This window comes from Mustelus asterias, chromosome 7 (genome assembly GCF_964213995.1).
Source record: "Mustelus asterias chromosome 7, sMusAst1.hap1.1, whole genome shotgun sequence".
Classification (NCBI taxonomy): Eukaryota; Metazoa; Chordata; class Chondrichthyes; order Carcharhiniformes; family Triakidae; genus Mustelus; species Mustelus asterias.
In genome coordinates, this window is record NC_135807.1 from 57,591,007 (window position 1) to 57,618,353 (window position 27,347).

The following is a 27,347-nucleotide window of genomic DNA, read 5'->3' on the forward strand; positions in this document are numbered from 1 at the left end:
ATAGGGTTGTAATAATATCAGTTTTTTTTAAAGCAAGTCACAAATGGTATTTTGTAAAACCATGTCTTGCTACTGGCCCCGCTCTCCAACACCCCCAGTGACCACATTATTTACCTGTGCTTTGAGTCTTTCCTCGATCCAAGGCCTTAGGTGAGTGCAGTACCAGCAGCAGCCACCATCTCCTCAATGGCACTGCTGAGTACATAAAGAGCTGTTGGGCTTTGTCAGCTCTTGGTGGGAGTGGGAAAAGGTGCAAGGGGCCTTCTCAAAAAGAGGTGATTAGGGGCTCTCCAGCCAGCAACTGGGACCCCAGGTTGCCCCGCAAGGTTCTGCCCGATAATCTATAATTGACATCGTAGTGAAATATGTAGAATTCTCCACAACAAGTTCAAGTGAGAATTAACATCGATATTCAAGCGATACTTACCAACACGAAGTTCAAAGTTATTGAAAGAATGTTTGTTTATTTCCTGTATGCTTTCATTCAAAGCAATGGTAAAGTCTGCCAGAGCACACAGATGGACCCATTTTTCTTCACATTGCTGTATAAATCGTAGGTGATAAAAGCAAAGTTTGTTTTTCTTAATATGTTCATGTTCATAAATTGTATTTAAGATTCAATAAATTGTGCAAACACAGTTTAAACTGTTTTTTTTTACCTGCTTCTCAGGAGACAATCCAGAGACAGCCATGTAAGTACTTCCAATTGTTTTAATCTTTTCAATGTCCTGAAATCGTTCCTCAACCAGCAACTGCAAGAATCACCAAGAAAGGAAAACAATATTATAAAAGGGCAAATACATCATCCCAAAGATTATATTTGTACTGTTCTGAACAACTCCCTATCTCCGTAACATCCTCCAGCCCTACAATCTTCCGAAATCTTTGCATTCCTCTACTTTGGGCCTCTTGCTCATCCCCACTATTTGCAACCATCCTTCAACTGAAGGATATACTGGAATAAACTGTGTGTGGGATGGGGGGAGGGAGAGGAAGCGGTGCGGGTGGAAACAGGTTCAATAGTAATTTTCAAAAAGGAATTAGATAGATACTTGAAAAGGTGAAACGTCCTGGGATCAGGGGAATTACACTAGCTCATGTATGTCTCCAAACTGCAGCCTAAAGGTCACTCATAGCTCCCAAGCCTTGCCTATCCAACCCACGAGGTGCAGATAACCAAGTTCTCATCTTCTGTTTTGTCATAGAATCATAGAATCTCTACAGTGCAGGAGGAGGCCATTTGGCCCATCAACTGTACACCGCTTCTCCGACAGAGCATCTTACCCAGGCCCTATGCCCATAACCCAACATATTTACCCTGCTTATCCCGCTAACCTACACATCTTAGGACACTAAGGGGCAATTTTGCAAGGCAATCCACCTAATTTGCACATCTTTGGAATGAGAGAGGAAACCAGAGCACCCGGAGGAAACCCACGCAGATATGGGGAGAATCTGTAAACTCCACACAGACAGTCATCCAAGGCCGGAATTGAACTTGGGTTCCTGGTGCTGTGAGACAGCAGTGCTGACCACTGTACTTGCTTGTCCTGCTCGAATTATTTAGATCTAGAGATTTGGAAGAAGATAATCCAATTTAACTAGAAAACAACATCTATTATTATCAATAAACTGAGATATATAAAGAAACGTACAAACTAGGAACAGTAGTGGACCATTTGGTCCACCACGTATTATCATGGCTGATCCTCTATCTCAATGCCATATTCCCGCTTTCTCCCCATGTCCCTTGATGCCATTAAAATCTAGAAAGATTATCTATATCTTCCTTGAATACATTCAGTGACTTGGCCTCCACAAGCTCACCACCCTCTGAGTTAAGAAATCTTTCCTCATTTCAGTCCTAAATGGTCTACTCCATATCCTAAGATTGTATCCCTAGTCTAGATTCCTCAACTAGGGAAAACATCCTCCCTGCATCTAGTCTATCCAGCCCTGTTAGAATTCTGTATGTACATTTCAATCATCCTTCTAAACTCTATTGAATACAGGCCCTGTTGAACCAATCTCTACTCATAGGAGAGTCCACCAACCCCAGTATCAGCCTAGTGACCCTCCACTGCACTCCCTCAATGGCAAGTATATCCTTTCTTAGGTAGGGAGACCAAAACTGCACACAATATTTCAGGTGTTGTCTCACCAAGGCCCTGTATATTGCAGTAAGACATTGTTACTTCTGAACTCAAATCCTCTTGCAATGAAGGCCAACATACCATTTACCTTCCTAATTGCTTGCAGCACCTGCTTCTCCACTTTGATTGATTGGTGTACACGGACAACCAGATCCCTTTGTACATCAGCACTTCTCAATATATCACCATTTAAATTGTACTTTCTCGTTCTGTTTTTCACACCAAAGTGTATAGCTTCACATTTAGCCACATTGTACTGCATCTGCCACTCACTCAACATGTCTAAATCACCTCAAAACCTCCTTGCATCCTCCTCACAACTCACCCAGTTTTGTGTCATCAGCAAACTCGAAAATGTTATATTTGGTTCCCTCATCCAGGTCATTTATATATATCGTGAACAGTTGGGGCCCAAGCACTGATGATCCCTGCAGTACTCACTTGTCACATCTGCCACTTGGGAAAAGACTCGTTTATTCCCACTCTCTGTTTCCTGTCTGTGAACCAATTCTCAATCCATGCCAATACATTATGTCCTATCCCATGTGCTTTAATTTTGCCCCCTAATCTCTTATGAGGGACCTTATCAAAAATCTTCTGAAAGTCTAAATACATCACATCCACTAGTTCTCCCTTATCTATTCTACTAGTTACATCCTCAAAAATTCCAGAAGATTTGTTAAGCATGATTTGCCTTTCACAAATCCATATTGGCTTTCCTCAATCCTGTTAATGCTTTCCAAATGTTCTGTTATCATATTTTTTATAATAGACTCGAACATCTTCCACACTATTGATGTCAGGCTAACTGGTCTGTACTTCTTTGTCTCTCTCTCCCTCCGTTTTCAAATAATAGGGTTATATTTGCCACCCTCCAATCTGTAGGAACTGTTCCAGAGTCTATAGAATTTTGGAAGATGACCACCAATGCATCCAATATTTCCAGGCCACTTCCTTTAATACTCTGGGATGTAGTGTGAATCTAAGTTGAAGCCTTTTGGTGGCTCTTGAGGTTTTAATTTGGGTGATCCATGTGCCTTACAAAAGCAAATAGGCTGGGCTAACCTTATTTTGAACTAACTTTATTTTGAGCACTTTTGAGTACTACAGTTGAATCCCCAGTACCAACAGAAAATTGGGCTGGATTTTACCAATGCCCAGGAGATGGGCTGGGAGGCAGAAGGTTTTAAGTTTATTTATTGATGTCGCGAGCAGGCTTACATTAACACTGCAAAGAAATGACTGTGAAAATCCCCTAGGCTGGTATAATGGGGAGTGGAAGGCATCAGGAAGTAAACCTGATGCTTTCCTGCCACCAGGGGATAATACCAGTGGTGGAAAGCTCAGTGGCCAACTAAGCCAGTTAATTGCCCAGTTAAGGGCCACTTCCTGCCCCTGCCAGCATATTACCTGCATTGGGTGGTGCCTCTGCCACACGGTGAGTCTGCAACGCAAACCCTGATGGCCTTCCAGTTGGTTCTTGTGGAACGTGGGATGTCTCTCCTTGATGGCCGTTTACTGGCCCACGCGAGGATCCCCAGATGTCAATGGCCACCCTCCATAGCTACACACCACTGCTGGAGGGTTTGCCCCTCTAACTGCCAGGCCCTGTCTACCTGGCCCCAGAACAGTACATAATATATCTTACCTTGTCTTTGATGGTACCTCAGCATGTAGGTGCCCTCTATTTCTTCCCACATCCTCTATAGGTACTACGGCTGAGGCTGCAGACTCTCTGACTGGGCCCGCAGAGATTGGTGGCCCTGGCAGAGACCAAATGTCACCCAGGGCTCCACTGCCCGCCCACCCACCTGCTTTGAGGTGCATCCTGCTTTTAAGAACATAAGAAATAGGAGCAGGAGTAGGCCATCTAGCCCCTCGAGCCTGCCCCGCCATTCAATAAGATCATGGCTGATCTGACGTGGATCAGTACCACTTACCCGCCTGATCCCCATAACCCTTAATTCCCTTACCGATCAGGAATCCATCCATCCGCGCTTTAAACATATTCAGCGAGGTAGCCTCCACCACCTCAGTGGGCAGAGAATTCCAGAGATTCACCACCGAAGAAGTTCCTCCTCAACTCTGTCTTAAACCGACCCCCCTTTATTTTGAGGCTGTGTCCTCTAGTTTTAACTTCCTTACTAAGTGGAAAGAATCTCTCCGCCTCCACCCTATCCAGCCCCCGCATTATCTTATAAGTCTCCATAAGATCCCCCCTCATCCTTCTAAACTCCAACGAGTACAAACCCAATCTCCTCAGCCTCTCCTCATAATCCAAACCCCTCATCTCCGGTATCAACCTGGTGAACCTTCTCTGCACTCCCTCCAATGCCAATATATCCTTCCTCATATAAGGGGACCAATACTGCACACAGTATTCCAGCTGCGGCCTCACCAATGCCCTGTACAGGTGCATCAAGACATCCCTGCTTTTATATTCTATCCCCCTCGCAATATAGGCCAACATCCCATTTGCCTTCTTGATCACCTGTTGTACCTGCAGACTGGGCTTTTGCGTCTCATGCACAAGGACCCCCAGGTCCCTTTGCACGGTAGCATGTTTTAATTTGTTTCCATTGAGATAGTAATCCCATTTGTTATTATTTCCTCCAAAGTGTATAACCTCGCATTTCTCAACGTTATACTCCATTTGCCATATCCTCGCCCACTCACTCAGCCTGTCCAAATCTCTCTGCGGATCTTCTCCGTCCTCCACACGATTCACTTTTCCACTTATCTTTGTGTCGTCTGCAAACTTCGTTACCCTACACTCCGTCCCCTCCTCCAGATCATCTATATAAATGGTAAATAGTTGCGGCCCGAGTACCGATCCCTGCGGCACGCCACTAGTTACCTTCCTCCAACCGGAAAAACACCCATTTATTCCGACTCTTTGCTTCCTGTCGGATAGCCAGTCCCCAATCCACTTTAACACACTACCCCCAACTCCGTGTGCCCTAATCTTCTTCAGTAGCCTTTTATGGGGCACCTTATCAAACGCCTTTTGGAAATCCAAAAACACTGCATCCACCGGTTCTCCTCCATCAACCGCCCTAGTCACATCTTCATAAAAATCCAACATGTTCGTCAAGCACGACTTTCCCCTCATGAATCCATGCTGCGTCTGATTGATCGAACCATTTCTATCCAGATGCCCTGCTATCTCCTCTTTAATAATGGATTCCAGCATTTTCCCTACTACAGACGTTAAGCTGACCGGCCTATAGTTACCCGCCTTTTGTCTCCTTCCTTTTTTAAACAGCGGCGTAACATTAGCCGTTTTCCAATCAACCGTTGGTTTTGGTTCTGTTAGCAAGACTATCTAACTGTTGAGGAAAATTCTGGCCAATGAGTTGGGGCTATAAAGCAGATGGACAATCTTCTCCCATTGTTTCACCAATACCAATCTGGGCAGCAATTAGAAAGAGATATATCACGCATTTCTATAGTGCCTTTCACAACCTCAGGACATCACATAATTTGAAGTCCTTTTGAGTTTAGTCGTTTAGGAAATTAAGACGGAACAGCAATTTAGGGGTGAACTCCCTCTGAGCTGTGATGTTGTGTCATTCAAAGAGCATAGGCCCGATGTAAAGTTGGCACAACATCCAACATGAACATAACAAAAATGGTGTACAGCCATTGTCCTTTGACAAAGCAACAAAGCTTTGCCAAATGCTTTGTATGAAGACAATTCACTTTTATACTTCAAAAACCAACCGAAGAAACAAAAGCACATGACTTTAAATTGGATATGGCGACGACTTTAAAGTTACCTCATCAAAATCGGCAATAATTTCATTCAGCAAGCGTAAACATTCTACTCCCTGGTTATTCATCTCAGTTTGAGAATAGAAATCCGCAAATCCTGGAATCGAGGCGAACATCACAGCAACTGAGTCGTAAGACTGTGAATAAAGTTCCTGATGAGAAAAGAGCAAGAACTGTAGTAAAGCACCAATCAATCATCAACCTGTCAGAGTTAACAGTTTGCTTCTGAAAGTCAAAGTCGTTGTGCAATAATTTAATATTGGGAAGTCAGTGCAAAAAAATTGAATTATCAAGTCATTTGAATCGACCAATTTTGAATGAAGAGATGTATGTTATTTATTAAATGTTCAAAAAGCATGTTCAGATGTGCTTATCATTTGTCTTCACTTTGGTATCGGAAATTAATGTGAAGGAAAACAAAAGCAAACAACAGCCGATTCCATAATGATTCTCACCGCGTTGGCCAGCTTCTATTTTCTCACCAAAGCAAGGCAGTCAGTCTATTCAGTAGAAATATTGGGGGCGATTCTCCCATTCCAACCTGCTAATTTTCTGTCGGGTCGGGCCGGGAGATTCGCACGTGCGCCAATTCGCAGGATTCGCATGTGTTCCCGAAGCGCACATCATCCGGCGATGGAAATCAAGCGCAGTCGGGACCACACAGGAAATCGGCAGGAACACAGGGGAAGTTATATTAATCTTATTTTAATGCGATTTAACTTAATTATCGGGTCCGGGACTGAATTCTCCGGGCCTGATAGCATCTCCCACCCCACCAATATAAATTCACTCCGGCGGGGTTCAGCCTAGCTCCTCACTTTTGGAAAACTAGCGGGAGATCCCGCTGGAGTGAAGGGGGGAACACTGGGGCCCCCCAGGGGGTCAGACGGTGGGAGGGGTGCCCCCTGGGCATGGGCATCCTGGGGAGGGGGGCACCCTGGGCATGGGAACCCTGTGCCCCCTGGGGTTGCCCAAGGGGCAAAGTGCCCATGCCCAGGGGGCACCTTGGCACTGCCCCATGGGCAGTGGCCTAAGGGGGGCCTAAGGGGCAGGGCCAGTTGCGGGTGGGGTCTAGGGGGCGATCAGTGGGGGTTTGGGGGTCCCGCTGCCACTCTGCGGACAGGATCGGTCGGGACTGGAGAGAGGCCAGTGGCTGGGGCAGGCTGGAGGGGGTGGTCTGCCCGGGGTGGGGGGGATCGTCACTGCTGAGGAGGTTTGGAGATCGTGGTGCTCCGGGACGGGAGGGGGGTCAGGGCTGGCCCGGGAATGGTCGTGGGGGCCACGATCAGGCTGTGCTGGGAGCTGGAGGGGCAGCACTGCAGGGTTCCCGGGCTGGCCAGCAAACTGCAGGCTGACAGATCGGTACCACTGCGCATGCGCAGAGTTCCGGAACTGTCAGACTCTGGCGCGAATAGGCCCCGCCCCCCTTGAGCTTTTAATGATATTCATGATTGCACAGACTGTGGGAGATTCGTGTATGAAGTCCCACTGAAAAAATAATCGTGATTTACACCATTTTTCCTGCAAATTCAGCATTTAGAACTTTTTGGGGAGAATCGCCCCCATTATTGGCATCAATAACACAGCTTTCAGTTTTTATCTATTGTCTCATGTCATCGTTGATATTTAATTACCCTTGGCCAATTTGGGGCGGAGGAGTGAGGTGGTGATCACAGATCTCCTGCAGAGTGCCCGAACATTGCAAACATTGGTATATTGTTCCAGGTAAACCTTAACAAATGTCCTTCCATGTCGTGACAGGGTGGATGTATCCAATTACATGCTCAAAACTAGTTTCCATCTCAATCTACTGTAAATTACATGAACACAGAATCAGTGATGACATCTGGAAGCAAACCATTCTTAATTAGCAAAGGTATTTTCCAGAATCTTCATCACTTATTTTAATTAATCCCATTCGCTTTCCGTATCAAGAATCCACAAGGGGTGCAGAGGGGAGTGGGGAGGGGGATTAACGTCTGGGCCATTGGCCAGTCACCCAAAAGCTGCACCGAGAAACCCAGTCCCTTTTAAGGTCATGAGTATCCATGCAGTGAGCCATGTACCCTGAATGGAGATCCCTATGCAACCAGCTGGCTCTGAACCAGTGCAATATTGGGCAGCCCAGAGGTTGATCCAGCAGCCAGATTACTGATCCAAGGCAGGGATGAGAGTTGGGAGAATGTCGGCAGGTGGCTGGACGGAAACTGTCCACATTATTCTTGTGGGGCATTCTTGCTCCTCCTGATCTTTGGATTTCTTTGTCTTTCCCTCCAGGATTTGACTGAGATGCTCTGTCTTGCATTAGTGTTCTATTTCTGAGATTAGCCCTCAGTTTTGGTCATTGTAATGACTTCAATCAGGTCATTGACTATTAACTCCCTGATTAAGGATCCAATTGAAGAGCCAATCAGGGAGTCTTTGCCTTGTATTTAATCGGTAGTGTCAGTTCCTCTGACACCCCCAGAGGTAGACTGCTAACTCTGTTAGAGTTTGTAAATAAAGGGATTTTGGTGAAGGGATTTCTGCCTCCGAAGACATATTAGAGTCATTCATGGAGCTTCCACCTGATTCGCTTTGGGCACCCTTGAAAACATCACAAGAAACATAACTGCAGATGAAAAGTGAGACAGTGGGTAGAATCTTGTGCCCTCTCCCATGGTAAGTTTGGTGGTGGGGACACATTTAATTAGATGGGAGGGTAGTGATGGGGACACCACAACCTCTCGCCTCCACCTGAAGTCTGCAGCAGGGAGGCCCATGGAAGGCTTTCCCGTTTCGCTGCCAATGGATGCCCTTAAGTGGCCAATTAATGCTCGCTTAACGGCCTGCTATCACCATCACTGGTATTGACCCAGCTATGGGCAGGGAGGCTCAACAAGCAGCGAGTATAACAAGCAAACCCTTGCCGGGGGTTTGGGGGGTGGGGTGTGCCACTTGTTCAGAGGCATTCACCTGATCAGAGGACCCCTGCATCAGTAAAAGGGACAGCCTGCTCAGAGCCAGTCCCCTGCCCTTGCTGCTGACCCTCAAAAACCTCTCTCCCCCGACCCCCACCCCATGAAACTCCTCTCACTATCACTCACTTATGCCTGGGTCCCTCCTTGACCTGAGACCTCGGGTGGGTGTGGTACTAGCGGCAGCTGCTGCCTCCCCATCGGTGCTGGGGAAAGAGATCTGTCTGCCCCTTATTGGCTGGCAGCTCTTGGCAGGGATGACATCTGCCCCTGGGGTCCTTGATCGTGGAGGGAAGGCCAGTCACTGGCTTGTCAGATGCCCGGGTGCCACAAGATGTGGCGGGTCTTCTTGAAAAGAAGCAACATAGGCACGTGACCCACTCTATAGCCAGAAGCTGAGACCCCTGTCGCCTTCATAAGATTCTACCTTGAGTCCATTGCTACAATTTTAACTCCATTGCATGGATTCCACCAAGTGGAAGGAATTAAAATTTCTTCAACAGAATTCACCCGAGATTGTTAATGCCACATCGATATTGATGGTCTTTGAATGATGAAGGATTCTCATTTTCACTGTATAGAAGGGTTTGTAATTGACAAGAGTGGAGGCTGCATAGACATTTTTAACAAGTGTTAAACAGAAAATCAGAGGTTCGTGAATACCTTGACTATAGATTCAATTTGCTTTAAATTTAATGTAATTTAGTGAACTTACATCATTGTCTCTATCCTTTTCCAGGAAATGGCGTGCAACATGACTCGGTAGAATATTTCGAAGCATATTTTCGTTATGCTCTCGTAACTCCCTCATTTCATTCACTTCCTCTTTTGCCTGGACGCGCCACAGGAAGTCCAGTCTTGCAGTGTATTCCAGCTGAACAGTTTGAATCAAAGGAAATGTGATTTGTTAATTTAAATTTGCTCAAAGAATTCAAATTTCCCTCATGCTTTGCCCAATTCAATTTCTGCATTTTTTTGTTTTAGAATCCGTCCTTCAACCTCATCACAGCATCCGAGAGAGCTCAGTGCCATCATAAGCAAAATACTGCCCATGCTGGAATCTGAAGAACAGAGGATACTGGAAAAACTCTGTGGCCGGAATCTTATCACCACTTGCGCCGGCGGGATTTTCCCATCCCGCTGCAGTCAATGGAGATTTGGCTGGCCACCAAATTCCCCGACCTTGCTGCAGCGGGAGTGTGGCGTGAACGGCTGGTAAGATCATGCCCAGTATGTCTTGTGGCATCTATTAGGACAGAAACAGAGTTAACGTTTCAAGTCCATAGATTCTTCCTCAGAACTGAAGGGAGGGAAGCAAAGAGAGGGAGTCGTTCTGATGAAGAATCCATGGATTCAAAACATTAACTCTATTTCTCCCCTAATAGATGCTGGCAGGGCTACAGAGCTTTTCCAGCATCCTCTATTCAATGCTATCATGTTTGTTTCCTGTCTTTTTATATTGCCCAACTCAATAGAATTGTAGAAATGTACGTCACTAAAGAAGTACAAACAAATCATCTCTTGAAGGTAATGAATTGAATACATTCTTTCTGGTTGTATCACAGCTTGGTTTGGCTCCTACTCTGTCCAAGACCGCAAGAAACTACAAAGGGTTGTGATCGAAGTTCAGTCCATCACTCAGTCCAGCCTCCCATCCATTGACACTATCTACACTTCCCGCTGCCTCGGAAAAGCAGCCAGCATAATTAAAGACCGCACGCAGCCCGGACATACTCTCTTCCACCTTCTTCCATCGGGAAAAAGATACAAAAGTCTGAGAACATGCACCTACCGACTCAAGAACAGCTGCTTCCCTGCTGCCATCAGAGTTTTGAATGGACCTACCTCGCATTAAGTTGATCTTTCCCTACACCCTAGTTATGAGTAGCACTACATTCTGCACTCTCTCCTTTCCTTCTCTATGTACGGTATGCTTTGTCTGTATAGTGCGCAAGAAACAATACTTTTCACTGTATACTAATACATGTGACAATAATAAATCAAATCAAATATTTCCATTAGAGGGAACCTAGTCTTTATTAAATGGGGCATTGTTTTTTATTTGTGAGCAAGGCCAGCACTTATTCTCAATCATTACTTGCAGACCTCGACAAGATGGTGAGGAACTTCTTGAATAGTACCAGGCCCCAGAGGATTAGACTGGGACTCTGGATTACAAGTCCATTGACATTACCACTACACCAGCATTTCAGCTTAACGCACGAGCTGGAATTTTACCATTGCAGAGAGCAGTTAACCCCATTGCTGTGGGTCTGGTTACATAGCGGCAAAACCAGGTAAGGATGACATTAGTGAAACAGTTAGATTCATAAAATATGGTAGTTTTATGGTTATCATTACAGATAACCTTTTTTTTTACTCCAGAGATATTTAATTAACTGAATTTAAATTCTCCAACTACTATGAAGGGATTTGAGCTCATGTCTCCAGAGTCCAGACATCAGGCTGGTTGGCCCAGTAATATGACCACTATACTACAGTGTTTGTATATGTCTGCCTTTCTTCTTTTCCTCTCCAAAAATTTACATTTTCCTTATGTTAGAAGGAGGATAATCGCGTCAAATATTTCTCGACAAAGGACTTTAAATTTTTTTCTTGGGAGTTGAAAGGAAATCATTCCTCTCATTTAAAATAGGAAAACACTTTGATGGATGTCAGCCTAGATATCAGTTGGCTGTATTCACAGTCCTCATGATTTTCTAACTATTCCTATGAATGGATATAAAGTCATGCAGGCTGTGAATCAGCTGTGCTAACTTGCATGTCTAAGCAAGGAGTGTTTGCGAAAAATGATGCTTAACTCTGAAAGGCACCAAAATCAAACCAGATCCTTTTCTCATCTGACGTAACAGAATGCATTACGAGCAGGAGTTCCTGGATAGTTATCAGAAGTCAACACAGGGTATAGGAGCAGGAATAGGCCTTATGGCCTTTCGAACCTGTTCCCCCATTCAGTACAATCGCGGGTGCTCTCGGGCTTCAGCTCCAGTTTCCTGCCTGCCTGGGGGAGAGGGGGAGTCATAGAATCCCACAGTGCAGAAGGAGGCCATTCGGCCCATTGAGCCTGCACAGACAACAATCCCACCCTATCCCCGTAACCCCACGTATTTAGCCTGCTAATCTCCGTCACACTAAGGGACAATTTAGCATGGTCAATCCACCTAACCTGCACATCTTTGGACTGTGGGAGAAAACCGGAGCACCCGGAGGAAACCCACGCAGACATAGGGAGAACATGCTCCACATAGACAGTGACCAGAGCAGGGAATCGAACCCAGGTCCCTGGCGCTGTGAGGCAGCAAAGCTAACCACTGTGCCACTGTGCCGCCCCAGTCAGAATAGCTAAGGGAGGGTCATCCAATCGCAGAGCAGGATATTGGATGAAGCAGGTAGACTAGATCCAGTAAATGTGGAAAGACATTTAACTTTTAGGATCCCAATGTCCAGTTTGGCTGGCCAGGCTTGAACTTAAAATGGTGGTTAATTCTGAAGCATTTACAATATTATATCTGAATGACCAGTCCGTCTGTTTTGAGCATGTTGGTTATCTACTGTCCCACCTCTGTTAGAACTGGAAGCTGGCAGGTTGGAGACATGTTGGGGTCAGATTTCAGATTCCTTTCAACTTTGAACGCCATCCTGCCCAAACTCACTTATACTTGGGAGTTAAAATTAGCCCCATCGTATGCGACAGCAGACTGGACTGCTCCACTTGGACAATGGGGGTGAGAGCCTCCACACAGTTACCTCTGGTCTGAGAAACATTGACATGGTGGAAAGTGCAGTGTTTCTATGATTGTCAGGTAAACTATAAAGAAGAAATTATAGATAAGGAATAACTTAATTGCATAATTCTTTTGCTGATTATTTATTTATAAATTAATTCACTGTAAACTGAACAGTTAGTAAACCTTTAAAGTTAGTCATTCATTACCTGTTGTCCATGGTAAAAGACAGCTAAAACAAACATTGCCATTAGCAACAAGGAGGTCTCCTTCGTGCTTAGGAAGTCTCTTCTACAAAAGAACAAATTGGAGCACTCATTAACATTATAGACAACACACTGCAGAGATCTTGATGATACAGCTATTGACTTTGATAGCAATGTAAATTCCAAATACAGCAAAACAAGTCAACAAAAACAAACTTTTAAGAATCAAGCTAGAGGAGCTTCTTTCCTCCGCCTGCCATAACTCCATGGGAGGCTGAGGGGGAAGTGGTGAAGATCCATTTGTTTGTCATGTGTAAGTCTAAATCTCCACCTGCCCCTTACAGGGATGGAGCCTGCTGAAAGGGCTCCCAATTCTGTGAGTTTAAGCTCCATTGGCTCAGTGAAGGCCTGCCATATCGAAATGGGCCAGTACTTTAATTAAGTGCACATCATGGGGGACATTACCTATCAGTTCCAGGTCAGGGAAACATGAGTACCAGGATTGTGACACAAGGAATTTCAGCCTTTATCTCTTTAGAACCTATTCCAATTTCCAAACCGACCACATAAAAAGTCTTGGAGGATAGTTTTTGAATTCCACAACACTACCGCTTTTGATTTATAAATCTATTCCTTTATGGAATGTTGGCATCACTGGCAAGATCAGCATTATTTGCCCTTGACGGGAGTGGGAGAGGACAATTAAGAGTCAACCACATCGCTGTAGGTCTGGGGTCATATGTAAGCTGAATCAGGTCCACCCCTAAAGGACAGCAGCAAACCAGTTGGGTTTTTACAACAACTGTTTCATGGTCACCATGGACTAGTTTACAATTTATTCAGCTGCTGTAGTGGGATTTGGACCCATGCCCCCAGAGGATTAGACTGGGACTCTGGATTACAAGTCCATTGACATTACCACTACACCAGCATTTCAGCTTAACGCACGAGCTGGAATTTTACCGGCAAGCCCGTCCCGGATTCGGAGCGAGCAAGGCTCGCAGGACGGAATTCTCCGTTGGCCTCGGACGGGATTTTACGAGCCTCGCCCGAGCAAGGTCATAAAATACCGGCCGCTGTATCCATCTGTACTGAAAATTACAAACAGGGTGCTACAATTGGTGGCACACCAGTCTCCCAGGCAATGTGCTTGCCGATTGAGGTGCTCGCCTGACAACTGCATTAGGCAGGCCTCGAGTGTTAACACCCACAAACACCCCGTACAATTTTCAATCACCAAATACATGGGGGTGGGGGGGGCGATTCTCAGCACAGCGGGGAGACATAAGCGGAGGCCGTTTTAAAAAATTTGATTTATTATTGTCACATGTATTTACAGTGAAAAGTATTATTTCTTGCGCACTATACAGAGAAAGCATACTGTACATACAGAAGAAAAGGAGAGAGTGCAGAATGTAGTGTTACAGTCATAGCTAGGGTGTAGAGAAAGATTAACTTAATACGAGGTAGGTCCATTCAAAAGTCTGACAACAGCGGGGGAGAAGCTGTTTTTGAGTCGGTTGGTCCTCAAACTTTTGTATCTTTTTCTCGCTGGAAGAAGGTGGAAGAGAGAATGTCTGGGGTGCGTGGGGTCCTTGATTATGCTGGCTGCTTCTCTGAGGCAGTGGGAAGTGTAGACAGTGTCAATGGATGGCAGGTTGGTTTGAGTGATGGATAGGGCTTCGTTTACGACCCTTTGTAGTTTCTTGTGGTCTTGGACAGAGCAGGAGCCATTACCAAGCTGTGATACAACCAGAAAGAATGCTTTCTATGGTGCATCTGTAGATGTTAGTGAAAGTTGTAGCGGACATGCCAAATTTCTTAGTCTCCTGAGAAAGTAGAGGCATTGGTGGGCTTTCTGAACTAAAGCGTCTGCATGGAGGGACCCGCACAGGTTATTAGTGATCTGGACACCTAAAGACTTGAAGCTCTCGACCACTTCTACTTCGTCCCCATTGATATAGACAGGGGCATTGCCCTCCACTAAGCTTCCTGAAGTCGATGACTATCTCCTTTGTTTTGTTGACCTTGAGGGAGAGATTATTGTCACCGCACCAATTCACCAGATTCTCTATCTCTTTCCCAGTACTGTGTCCGTCATTGTTTGAGATCTGGCCCACAATGATGGTGTCATCAGCAAACTTGAAAATCGAGTTCCAGGGGAATTTGGCTATACACTCAGAGGTGTATAAGGAGTATAGTAAGGGGCTGAGGACACAGTCTTGCAGAGCATCGGTGTTGAGGATGATCATGGAGGAGGTGTTGTTGCCTATCCTTACTATTGTGGTCTGTGGTTTAGGAAGTCTAAGATCCAATTGCAAAGGGAGAAGCCGAACCGCAGGCCACGAAGTTTGGAGATGAGTCTTGTAGGAATAATGGTGTTAAAGGCTGAGCTGTAGTCTATGAATAGGAGTCTGACATAGGTGTCTTTGTTATCTAGGTGTTCCAGGGTTGAGTGTTGGGACAGGGAGGTGGAGTCTGCTGAGGACCTGTTGCGATGATAGGCGAACTGTAATAGGTCCAGACAGTCCAGGAGGCTGGAACTGATTCATGCCATGATTAACCTTTCAAAGCACTTCATAATGATGGATGTCAAAGCCACCGGATAATAGTCATTAAGGCACGCTGCCTGGCTTTTCTCTGGTACCGGGATGATGGTCGTTTTCTTAAGGCAGGTAGGGACCTCAGATTGGTATAAAGAGAGGTTGAAGATGTCTGCAAATACCCCCGCCAGCTGGTCTGCGCAGGACCTGAGTGTTCATCCAGGTACCCCAAGTGGACCAGTTGCTTTCCGTGGGTTGACTTTTGAGAAGACTGCTCTGATGTCGGCAATGGTGACCTCGGATACAGGTTCGTCCAAGGATTCCGGGATGGAGGGTGTGATCCTGCTGACCTCTTGCTCAAAATGGGCATTGAATGCGTTGAGCTCATCAGGGAGGGGTGCACTGAGGCCGGTGATTTTACCTGCCTTTGTTTTGTAGCCTGTTATGTCTTGCAAACCTTGACATAGTCGGTGGGAGTCCGTGTGGCTAGCCTGGGATTCTAGCTTGGTCGGTACTGTCTTTTGGCATCTTTGATGGATCTCGGTAGATCATATCTGGCTTTAGCAGGCTCTCTGCCAGGTGTCATGGCCTGCGCGAGTCTCTGGCCGCCGGATTGCTGGCACCATCAGCTTCACGTGATTTGATTAAAATATTTAAATCACTATTTTAATATCATTAGTGGGCCCAAGACTGAAGTCTCTGGGCCAGCTAGCCACTCCGTTGCCCCCACCAGGAGCTTTTCACTCCAGCGGGGTTTACCACACCCCCCCCCCAACTAACAGGGAGCTGGCGGCCCGATCCCACTGGAATGGAGAGGGGCCACGGAGGCCCTCCAAGAGGTTGGGGGTAAAGGGGGGTTGCCCCAGGTGGTGCCAACCTGACCCCCGGCACTGCCCAAGGGGCAAAGTGGCAATGCCTAGGGGATATCTTGGCACTGCCCCCTGGACATTGGGCAGTGCCAAGGGGGCGGGACCAGAGGGGGAGGGGCCCAATGGGGGCAAGTCCTCTGGGAGTGATTGGTAGGGGAGGGAGGAAAGGGGCTGATTGGGTCTGCCCGGGGATGGGGGGAGGCGGTGATCAGTAAGTTTGCGGACGACACAAAACTGGCAGGACTTGCAGATAGTGAGGAACATTGTCAGAGGCTACAGAAGGATATAGATAGGCTGGAAATTTGGGCAAGGAAATGGCAGATGGAGTTCAATCCTGATAAATGCGAAGTGATGCATTTTGGTGGGAATAATGTAGGGAGGAGCTACACGATAAATGGAAGAACCATAAAGGGTGTAGAGACGCAGAGGGACCTGGGTGTGCAAGTCCACAGATCTTTGAAGGTGACGTCACAGGTGGAAAAGGTGGTGAAGAAGGCATATGGCATGCTTGCCTTTATAGGACGGGGCATAGAGTATAAAAGTTGGGGTCTGATGTTGCAGATGTATAGAACGTTGGTTCGGCCGCATTTGGAATACTGCGTCCAGTTCTGGTCGCCACACTACCAGAAGGACGTGGAGGCTTTGGAGAGAGTACAGAGGAGGTTTACCAGGATGTTGCCTGGTATGGAGGGGCTTGGTTATGAGGAGAGATTGGGGAAACTGGGGTTGTTCTCCTTGGAAAGACGGAGGATGAGGGGAGACTTAATAGAGGTGTATAAAATTATGAAAGGCATAGATAGGGTGAACGGTGGGAAGCTTTTCCCCGGGTCGGTGGTGACGTTCACGAGGGGTCATAGGTTCAAGGTGAAGGGGGGGAGGTTTAACACAGATATCAGAAGGACATATTTCACACAGAGGGTCGTGGGGGCCTGGAATGTGTTGCCGGGCAAGGTGGTGGAGGCGGACACACTGGGAACATTTAAGACTTATCTTGACAGCTATATGAACGGAGTGGGAATGGAGGGATGCAAAAGAGTGGTCTAGTTTGGACCAGGGAGCGGCGCGGGCTAATTGTTCCTTGTTTCTCGTTTCATGGCTTCATTCTATGATCATCTTGCTGGTGCCAGTACAGAGCGAGACTGCGGATAGTTGGGAACCTGTCTCGGGGGCAGGGAATTCATATGGTGTTCGTGGAAGTGGAAATGACTAGGGTTGGGAAGCATTTTCCGATCAGGGCCATTGTGATCTCCTGGACTCGTTTCGATCGCCTCAGGGGGTCGGAGAGGAATTTCCCAGATTTTTTTTTCCCCATATTGGCCCTGGGGTTTTTCACTCTGGGTTTTCGCCTCTCCCTGGAGATCACATGGTCTGGAATGGGGGGGTGGGGGTGAGTTAATAGGTTGTAATGAACAAAGCATCGTAGCTGTGAGGGACAGCTCGGTGGATAGGATATTGGTATGTAGATAGGCTGGAAAATTGGGCGGGGATCCTGGATTCAGGATTCAATCCTGGACCGGGGAGCGGCGCGGGCTTGGAGGGCCGAAGGGCCTGTTCCTGTGCTGTATTGTTCTTTGTTCTTTGTTTGTTCTTTGCGGTGATTAAGGCAGGCCGGGGTGGGGGAGAGTGGGTCGAGGCTGGCTGAACACGTCCGGAGGGCCAGCAATCAGGGCGTGGGGAGCTCGTACAGCCAGTGATGGGGGTTGCTGTGCTGCTGGCGATCAGGAGGTCGGCAGTGCGGGCTATTGCACACGCTCTGATCTCGGCGCTGACAGATCGGCACATTCGCAGTGGTCCGCTCAGCGCTATGCTGCCAACCTCTCCAGCGGAAATAGGCCCCGCCACAGATTTTTGGAATGATTCACGCTTGGGCTCTCTGTGATGCACAGAGTGTGGGAGATTCATTTTGAAAATCCCACCAGAAAAAAAACAGCGGGATTTACGGCAGTTTTTACGTGAATTCGGCACTTAGAATGTTTTTGGGAGAATCCTGGCCCTGTTTTTAGGTATGTAGCAGAGAATATGCTGTTGAAAATCAAGCCTTTTAGTCTTTTGTTTCTGTTATTCAGGAATATCCATAATCAATAATTATTACTTAGAAGTAGACAGAATTAGAAAACTAATTAATATTTTAAAATTACATATTGTAGGGTCCCTAAAAACTCTGATTCTGTAACCACTGAACATGTTTCCTGCAGAAACCTTTCACCAGATAAGGTCAATTCTAGACTTTAAAAATCAGTCTCTTCTCACTGCACAGCGGCTCAGGGAAGTCAGATTAAAACCATAACTATTCCTGTTCCTGATGCTGAGCACTACCACGCTGTAGGTAATAATACATGCTACCAAAATTAATGCAATTAGTACTGAGTGAGGTAGAACATTAAATACTTACAGTCCATTTTGACGGAAGTTGTCGTATCTAACGAAGAGTGAGCTGTACACTGTTTCAGTCAGCAGTGCGTAAACCGCAATCATTATCAGCAGCACGGCAAGTTTCAAGATGGAATTCAGACGGAGGAACACTGCACAAGTCACCATCGCTAGCACCCCAGTAAACACAAAAAACTGAACAGATAAGACACAAGGATTAGGTTACAGCTTTAACTGCATAGTGGGCACAGATTCCGACTTTCTGTGTATTTATTACAAGAATGTTACCTACTTAGGTACTCTGGCAACTACTCTCTTCATTTTTGCTGTTCTCCTTTCTTATATCTCTCCCTATACAGTGTTCTCTGTGTAAAAAAGCCAACCTGCTACCTTGCCCTCCGCTATGGCCATGCATCTGATCTCAATGAGCTGCATCAACTCCCTGGGATGCCTCTCTGCAATTTGCTTTCATAGAATCCCTGCAGTACAGGGGAGGCCATCTAGCCCATCGAGTCTGTACCGACCACAATCCCACCCAGGCCCTATTCCCATAACCTCACACATTTATCTTGCTAATCCCCCTGACACTAGGGTCAATTAAGCAAGGTCAATCAACCTAACCCGCACATCTTTGGACTTTAATTCCTGTTGACGAGCAGCCAACTTCATCTCTGCACTTGTTCCCTTAATGTGCCGCTGAGATAGCGGAGTGGTTGCATGAGGGATCAGGGCATCATGTGTGTTTTCCATGATTCGGAATGTTAGTGCGCCAGTGCAGTAGGCACCCGGCTGCCAATCATGCAGTGCAAATCACAGATAATCAGAATTGTGCATCCAATTCAATTTCAGTAACGTAGAACAATAACAATCTCAAAACTAGCATGTAAAATCTAGTTTGAAATCTCAAGCAACACAACTAAAATCAGTGAGTCTGGGGCAGCAGGTTTGAGATACCTGCCCCTGGCACCTAAAAATAGCTCACATTCATTATAAAAGTATTTTTCCTTCCCTCAAAAAGAAAACAAATCAAATATTTGAGTGAGGTGTAGTAGAAACTCATTCGGCTAAAAGGGCAACCTTGCATTTATAGGAAGGAAAGGAAGGCCTTCTATTGACACAAAAATAAAACAGAAAAGGCTGGAAGTACTCAGCAGGTCAGGCAACATCTGCAGAGATAAAACAAAGTTAACGTTTCAGGTAAATGACCTTTTATCGTTTGCTTTGTATTCATACAAAACCTTTCACAACTGCAAGTTCTTCCAAAGTACTTCACAGCCAAAAAAGTACATTTGAAGTGCATTGTTGCAATATTGCAAACTCAGGACACTCAAAAGCCTTTCACAGTTATTTTCTTGGCTGTTCCTGGGCCTTTCCCTTCCTAAAACCAGGCTATGCCACCTTTCATTTCTTCTCTCTCAAGTCCTTTGATTTCTCCCTCCCTCACCAGTCCCAACCCATTCCTACTCCTCCATCTTCCAATTGTTCCAACGCTGCCCAAGGTTCGAATTCCCTTGAATAAGTCTACAGCTTCCCTCTGTACCTGTCTCAATTTTCCTGAAGGGCCTATTGAAGCTGCTCCCTGCTGCTGTTCTTTTCTGTGCCTCCTGCCAAATAGGTTTAGCGGAATTAACCTCACAGCCTTCTTCCCATTCCATCTAACCCATCCACCACCTCCTACTAAACTCTGCCACACCTCTCCACATTTTCCTGCAGAATGTTTACTTAGTTATGAACAACGTACTTGCCATCAGGCCCTGGCTCTCAGTCAAAGTTGGCTCTCAACGTTCTCCACCACTATAGTTCTTTAAGCAACCTTGGTGGTGGTGTGATATGTATGACCAAGTTGCTTCTTACTCTCTGCCCACTCCTCTAGCACATTCTTCTCCTCTGAGTATTTCACCTTGTTCAACCTTGAGTTTTAATCATCTTTTAACTTCTGCACTGAGTAGTTCTTCATCTTTGATTATTTCAATCTCTGTATCAGCAACACCCCCCTCCCTTCTTTGAACTCAATGTCCTCGTATTCCCTCCAAACCTTTCCCTTAAACATGAAGTCTCCTACTCATAATCTGGCCTCCTCCAATGGCGTCTATACTCCTATAACCTCCTTACTCCTGGGTTCTCAATGGATAACAAGGCAATTTCCAACCCACAACCCCTACCCCTCTCTAACCCTACTTGCTTCTGGTTTTATCCATAGAATACGCTGTCTCCCAAACTGTTTACAACAAAACAAACAATAAGTTGCATTTATATAATCTCCGTAAATGTAACAAAATGTCTGAAAATACATCACAAGAGCATGGTCAAATGATATTAAACAGCTAAACAAATGTTTGGTCAAACAGGCAGGTTTTAAGGATTGCCTTAAAGCAGGAGAGAGTTAGAGAAAGTTCACGGAAGGAATCCCAGAATTTCGGACCTAGGTCTTCCATTCACTACCACACCTCTGAAACTGGTGATTTTCTCATCTTCTCTTTCACTTTTGATGCTCTTGCTCTTAGCGAAACTTCTAGAACATAGGCTTACACTTCAATGCAATGCTAACGGAATTCTGCAACTTTCCAAGTGCTGAACTTTGGATGAATTGCCAAAACAAGCCCCCCCACCTCTATTAAAGTCAATATAAAAATTCCCGTGGCGCTACACAATTGTTCCGGGTAAGCTGCATTCCAACACCTCTACCCCGTTCTTCAGCACATCAAAATATTAAAACTCTCCCTTAGACTCCAGGCTCCCCATGCAACTCCCTCCTTACTTTGCACCCTCCTTCAATCCCACCTCTTTGATCAAGCTTTATGTTATCTCCTTCTTTGACTCAAGATCCATTTTATCCCCTTTAAGCCACTCGAGAGCTCTTTGGAATGAATTTTGACATGAAAAGTACTCTATCAATGTAAGCTATTAATTTTATTTAAGTTTCCCTCGAAATGTAGTCACCATGGCAATATAGCTAAAAATGGCAGAAAATCTACCCATAGCAAAATCCTTCAAACAGTGAGTGAGATGATTAATCAACTTTTTTCTTTCAAACAATAACTTGCATTTATATAACCTCTTTAAATGTGGCAAAATGTCTGAGAACACATTATAGGAGCACAGTCAAATGATATTAAACAGCTAAACAAATGTTTGGTCAAACAGGTAGGTTTTAAGGATCCCCTTAAAGCAGGAGAGAGATAGAGTTCACGGAAGGAATCCCAGAGTTTAGGACCTAGGCAGCTGAAGCAATCATTGCCAATGTTGGAATGATGAGAACCAGGGATAAAGAAGAGACCAGAGTTGGAAGAACAGGAGGTCTCAGAGGGATGCAAGGCTGAAAGAGGTTCCAAAGACACAAGGACCAGGAGGGAATGTTGCCCAATACACCTGGAGATTACCTTGCTTTTACTGCTGTGGGTTCATTCTATTATGCAGGCAGAAGAGTGTGAATATCTCATCTGAATGATGGCATCTCTGAAATTGCAGCATATCCTTAGTACTGTGGGGAGCATCAGCCTAAATCATCTGCTCCAGCATTGCTACTGGCCTCAAAACCAAAATATTTTGGATCAGAATTGATTATGATTTGTTTTCAGACATAGGGTGGAATTTACTGCGGGTTTAGAGGCAGGAGGGTATTTACTTGGGCAGGAGGATGCTGGGTGAGGACCCTGCCACCTTCTCACCTCCATCCGATTAAGTCCAGGGCGAGAAGGCTCATGGACAGCCTTCCCACCCAGATGCTAATTGAGACCCTCAAGTGGGCAATTATTCATCCTGCTGCCACTGGTATTCAACCAGCAGCGGGTGGGGAGGTTGCCAGATGGAAAGTCCAAAAAACAAACTCAGGGAGGTCCCCCATTCAAAGGCACTCAGTGGGAATGACATTGGGAAGAGGGGGGCTGGATGAAAGCCACTCTTTGCTCTTTATTCATGTCAAACATGTTTCAGGCATCCTTGGTGCACAGGGCATTGCCTCCAGAAACGGAGCCCTTCATACCTATTTACTAGCTGCAACGAGGACTAGTTTCTACATCACTGACTCAGAAACAAGGCTGCGAACAAGTGACCCAAACTTAAGCTTACACCAATTCCACAAAATACCACATTATTGCTATGTGAAATGTCAGCATAGGCATGTGTGTATTTAGTTATTTTTCTTTCCTCAGGAAAGGGAGCAGGCAGGTTACCATGGATGAAATGCTCCTATTTGGTTCAACAGGTTCCATCAGGATCAGGGGAAACACCAGCAAACTGAACAGATTTACTGAGGAGGATTTAGATGGGAGTACTGCATTGGCACTGGAAAACCAACACACTGTGCAAAGATAAGGCACAGGTTTACTTCTGAAGTTACCCACAAATAAATTCGCACTAAAGTAATATTGTCCTGAATCTTATTAACAATAGAACTTGAATTGTATTGTTGTCATTTGTGACATGGTGCACTTGAGACTGAAAAAATTTGATCCACACAGTTCTGAAGTGAATGGATTCATTTCATTGCCTCAGGAGTTGCTGCAGCCGTGACCTCTGTATAAAAGCTGCATCACCACATTGGTAAACTATATTAAAATACATTTTTATATTGGTTGCAAAGTGCTTTGAGATATCCTGAGGGCGCAGTAAAGTGCTATATAAATACAATTTCTTTATTTTAATGGAATATGTTTCTATTATGCCTGTCTACAGCTCTCCAATGTTTTTTAGGTGTGATTTTTTCAGTGTCTGAAGAGAGAAAGTCCTCTCAATTTTGTTAGGAAAACTCACGTGTGTGTAATGAACAACTGCAATATTCAGTGACCATTCGTAATTAGAAAGTCATTTATCAGTCCTGTTGGCTTTAAATATTACAAACTAGAAAGGACTGTGAACGATGTGGTATGCTCCCATTACATACTTGCATCAAAGTCCAGTATTTGAATAGAGGGATTAACCAATTTATTTTAAATAATTAGTGCCTCATTAAAATATAGGAGAGACGATTTTGAAGTCCATCGTAGAAGGAAGATCTGTAAAATGGGGAATTAAGGATGGTGGTCTGAACTGGTTTTGTGGACATTAAACTGGAACACCAGTAAAGGGGAAAGGAAGATTACTGGTATGAACTGTTTTTTTCCTTCTGGGATGCTTTAACTGGGGAGTAATTTGCAGATTTGTCGGACGTTAAATAATTTATTCATAAAAAAGAAATGATTTGGAATTTATTTCAGTGCAGAGTGATGTTTCTGCTACTAAAACAGAAAATGCTGGAAAATCGACAGACTCCACCAGCAGCTCCTGCTCCATCGAGAGAGAGAGAGACTCCACCAGCAGCTCCTGCTCCATCGAGAGAGAGACCCCACCAGCAGCTCCTGCTCCATCGAGAGAGAGAGACTCCGCCTGCAGCTCCTGCTCCATCGAGTGAGGGGTGGATGTTCTGCTCGGCTGTTCTTTTGCATCCTCACCATGAAATGTAAAACAGATACCAGATGGCTTCTAGCGGCTCTGGCTAATGGCCGGTGTGATGGTCAGGACCACCAGGTCCCCTTGTCATTTCACGCTGTTGGGAAATTGACTGGTCAGCTGCCAACATATTGTCTCTTCCCGCTCCCCACCTACCCCACCACTGTTGGGCCAGAAATTCCCGGCCATTTTTACTAATAGAAAATCTCACTCTGAAAGGTGCTAGTTTGTGAAAAACTTGTAAATTGGGATGTTCTTTGATGTTAAAGGTTGAGGCAGAAAATGGGAGCTTTGCCCTGTATCTGGCTGTCATTGCAGCAGGATATAATGGCCCAAATCCTCTGAGCAAAGTTAGTGATTGTCATATTGCCAGTGCACTTCTAAACGCCCCCGACGCAACGCTGCTGCACATTTCTTCCTGAGAGGCACAGCTCAACGTCCCTCAGGGGGACTCTGACTGATTGGAGAAGAGTCCGAGGAACTCAGGATCCACCTTTTTACAAGTTGTCGTATGGTTAAGTTTAAATGTCTTGTCTTTGATGTGAGTGAACGATTAGTGAATAGGTGAGGTAGGACGAGTGAATAGGGGGTAGGTGAGGAGGATGGGTAGAGTGGTGGAGTTGGGTAGGTAGGTAAGTGGGTAGAGGGTACGTTGGGAGAATGGGTAGATGGTGGAGTTGGGTCAGTGGGACGATGGGTAGGGAGGAGGTTGGGAGAATGGGGAGAGTTGGGTAGGTGGGGTAAGTGAGTAAGGGGTAGGTTGGTAGGATGGGTTGAGTGGTGGAATTGGGTAGGGGGCAGGTTGGGAGACTGGGTAGAGTTGGGTAGGTTGGTAAATGGGTAAGGGAAAGGTTGGGAGGATGGGTAGAGTGGTGGAGTTGGGTAGGGGGTAGGTTGGGAGAATGGGTACATGGTGAAATTGGGCAGGTGGGTAAGTGGGTGGGTCGGGTCAGCGATTGTCAGGTCAGTGGAGGTAGTCATGTTGGGCTAGGGGTGTGGTTGGACGGTATTTGGTGGATCAGAGGGTCTGTAGGTGGGTCTGCTTAAAGGGTGGTTAGGGGGCGCTGACGGGGGTTCAGGGGGGGGAGTGGTATGTATATTTATCCAAATGTTAGACTAGATTTTAACCTGTCTGACGGTTCCTGTGTTACTATCCAGGGAGGTCACGCGGAACTGTCCCAAGTCTAATTCAGAGACATTCGCACAGGGTCCTGTGGAGCAGGGGAACTGCTCAACCGAAATTCAAACTTCCTGGGCAATTCTCTCACAGGTCCGTCCATCAGGACTTCTGCAGGGTCCCGACACACATCCTCAGTCATACATCCGGTCTCCATTGATCCAAACTGGATGGTTTGATCCAATCAGTTTAGCAGGATGGGCCAATATGTGTCAGTTACAGCTCAGTGCAGCAGATATGAACACATACATTTTGGAACAGCAAAAGGAAATATACCCTAAGAGGTAACATGTTTACTAGAATGGAGCTGCATATATATATATGTATATATAGACTTTTAAAGGCAAAAATGCAGGTCGGAAAAGTTACTAGAAAAGTACATAAGAGACTCTGGCTTCTACATACAGAGGTTTGAAATACAAAAGCATGGAAGTGATGTTAAATGTGTACAAGATATTGGTTAGGTCACAGTGTTGGTGTTATGTGCAGTTCTGAGCTCCCATGGAAAAGGTGCAGCAAAGATTCACCAATATGAGGTGATGTTTTGAAGAAAAGCTCGATAGTTTGTGTATTTTTCACTGGAGTTGGAAATATTAAGGAGGATTTAACAATTTTTCAAAGTTTTGAGAGGATAGATAGTAAAAGCCCGTTTCCACTGGTTGGCAATTCAGAGATATTAAACTTAACAACAACTTGTATTTATATAGCACTCTTAAGATAGCAAAACACCCCGTGGCACTTACCAAGAGTGTAATCAATAAAAATGTTGACAATGAGACACAGAAGGAATTATAAGGACATATGGACAAAAGTTTGGTCAAAGAGGCAAGTTTAACAGTGCATCTAGAAGGAGGTGAAGGTGAGGGAGAAAATTCCATAGCTTAGGACAAAAGCAGCTGAAACCAGACCTGCCAATTGTAGAGCGATTAATATCAGGAATGTGCAGGATGCCAGAATTGGAGGAATGCAAAGATATTAAAAGCTTGTAGGGCTGGAGGAGGTTATAGAAATTGGCAGGGATGAGACTATGGCAGTATTTGAAAATAAGGATGAGAATCTTAACATTGAAGTGCTATGCGTCAGAAAGCACAGGGGTGATGGATGAATGGGACTTTGTGTGAGTGATGATATGGGCAGTAAAGTTTTGGATGAGCACAACTTTACGTCTGGGGGAGGTGAGAGGCTAACCAGGAGAGCACTGGAATTGTAAAAGAAGTGAAAATGATACGGATGAGGGTTTCAGCAGCAATGAATCAGGGTTAGAGACAGGTAATGTTACAGAGCTGGTTTGGGCAGGGTCGGTGGGGCGGGGGGGGAGGTGGTGGGACATGATGGTCAGGGATCAAGATATTAGTAAATGAGTGAAAAGGTAGTTAGGGTGGTCATGGTCATCAGATGGTAGATGGTCATCAGGTGGTTCTGGGGGATATGGTGGTTAGGGGAGGGGAGGGGGAAACAAATGGTGACTGGAGGGGAGATCATGGGGGAGACAGTAATTATAGAATGCAAAGCAGGTTGGGCTGGAAGGGAGCTATCCTGCTCCTTCTGGCCCACAAGCCGTGTTATGAAGACACTTACATAATGCATCCAGTACTTCTTGCTTCCTTTAACCTAAAGGGTGAAAAAAAGCTTGTAAAAAAGGAGGTGCATAGCCTCCTTAACTGTTACTATTGACCCATCTCCTAGATTGGTTGCCTGCACCTTGACCTTCTCTATTAAAATCAAAATCAGAAGGGTTTGAGGTCGATTAGGTCAGGACTGAATTTTTTGAAATTTTAACTTCTTATCCATCTAAAGCCCACAAAAGCTTGGGGGTGAAAATTAACCCTCTGCTTTCTTCTAGCTCTGGCCTCTTGTTCACCTCCCAGTTCCTTCAGTCCAATATAAGTGGCCATGCGTTTAGCCACCATGTACTATGTTCTGGAGTTCCCTCCCTAAACCTTTACGTTTCTCTATCACCCTCTCCTCTTTTAAGACACTCCTTACATTCCACCTCTTAGGCAATGCTCAGCCAGCCCAGTTAATATCTCCTTTGGTTCTGTATCCATTTTTATCTGATTACACTTCTGTGGGTACCTTGGAATGTTTTTCAACACCAAAGACACAATATAAATACAAGTTATTA

The 27,347-nt window shown here is 45.4% G+C and overlaps 1 protein-coding gene across 3 annotated transcripts in view; it reads right to left on the reverse strand.

Annotated features, from left to right (window-relative positions):
* Positions 1 to 27,347, reverse strand: part of adcy8 (adenylate cyclase 8 (brain)) — a 105,342-nt gene that overhangs the window by 12,939 nt on the left and 65,056 nt on the right. For 2 of the 3 annotated variants that reach the window (XM_078216090.1, XM_078216092.1), the window contains 6 exons: positions 18,641 to 18,813; positions 12,840 to 12,921; positions 9,600 to 9,758; positions 5,933 to 6,079; positions 660 to 752; positions 428 to 542 (listed from right to left, as the gene is read on the reverse strand). In XM_078216090.1, the coding sequence (XP_078072216.1) occupies positions 428 to 542; positions 660 to 752; positions 5,933 to 6,079; positions 9,600 to 9,758; positions 12,840 to 12,921; positions 18,641 to 18,813 (769 nt within the window). The remainder of the gene's footprint in view (positions 1 to 427; positions 543 to 659; positions 753 to 5,932; positions 6,080 to 9,599; positions 9,759 to 12,839; positions 12,922 to 18,640; positions 18,814 to 27,347) is intronic. The other variant, XM_078216091.1, reaches the window with a different exon arrangement.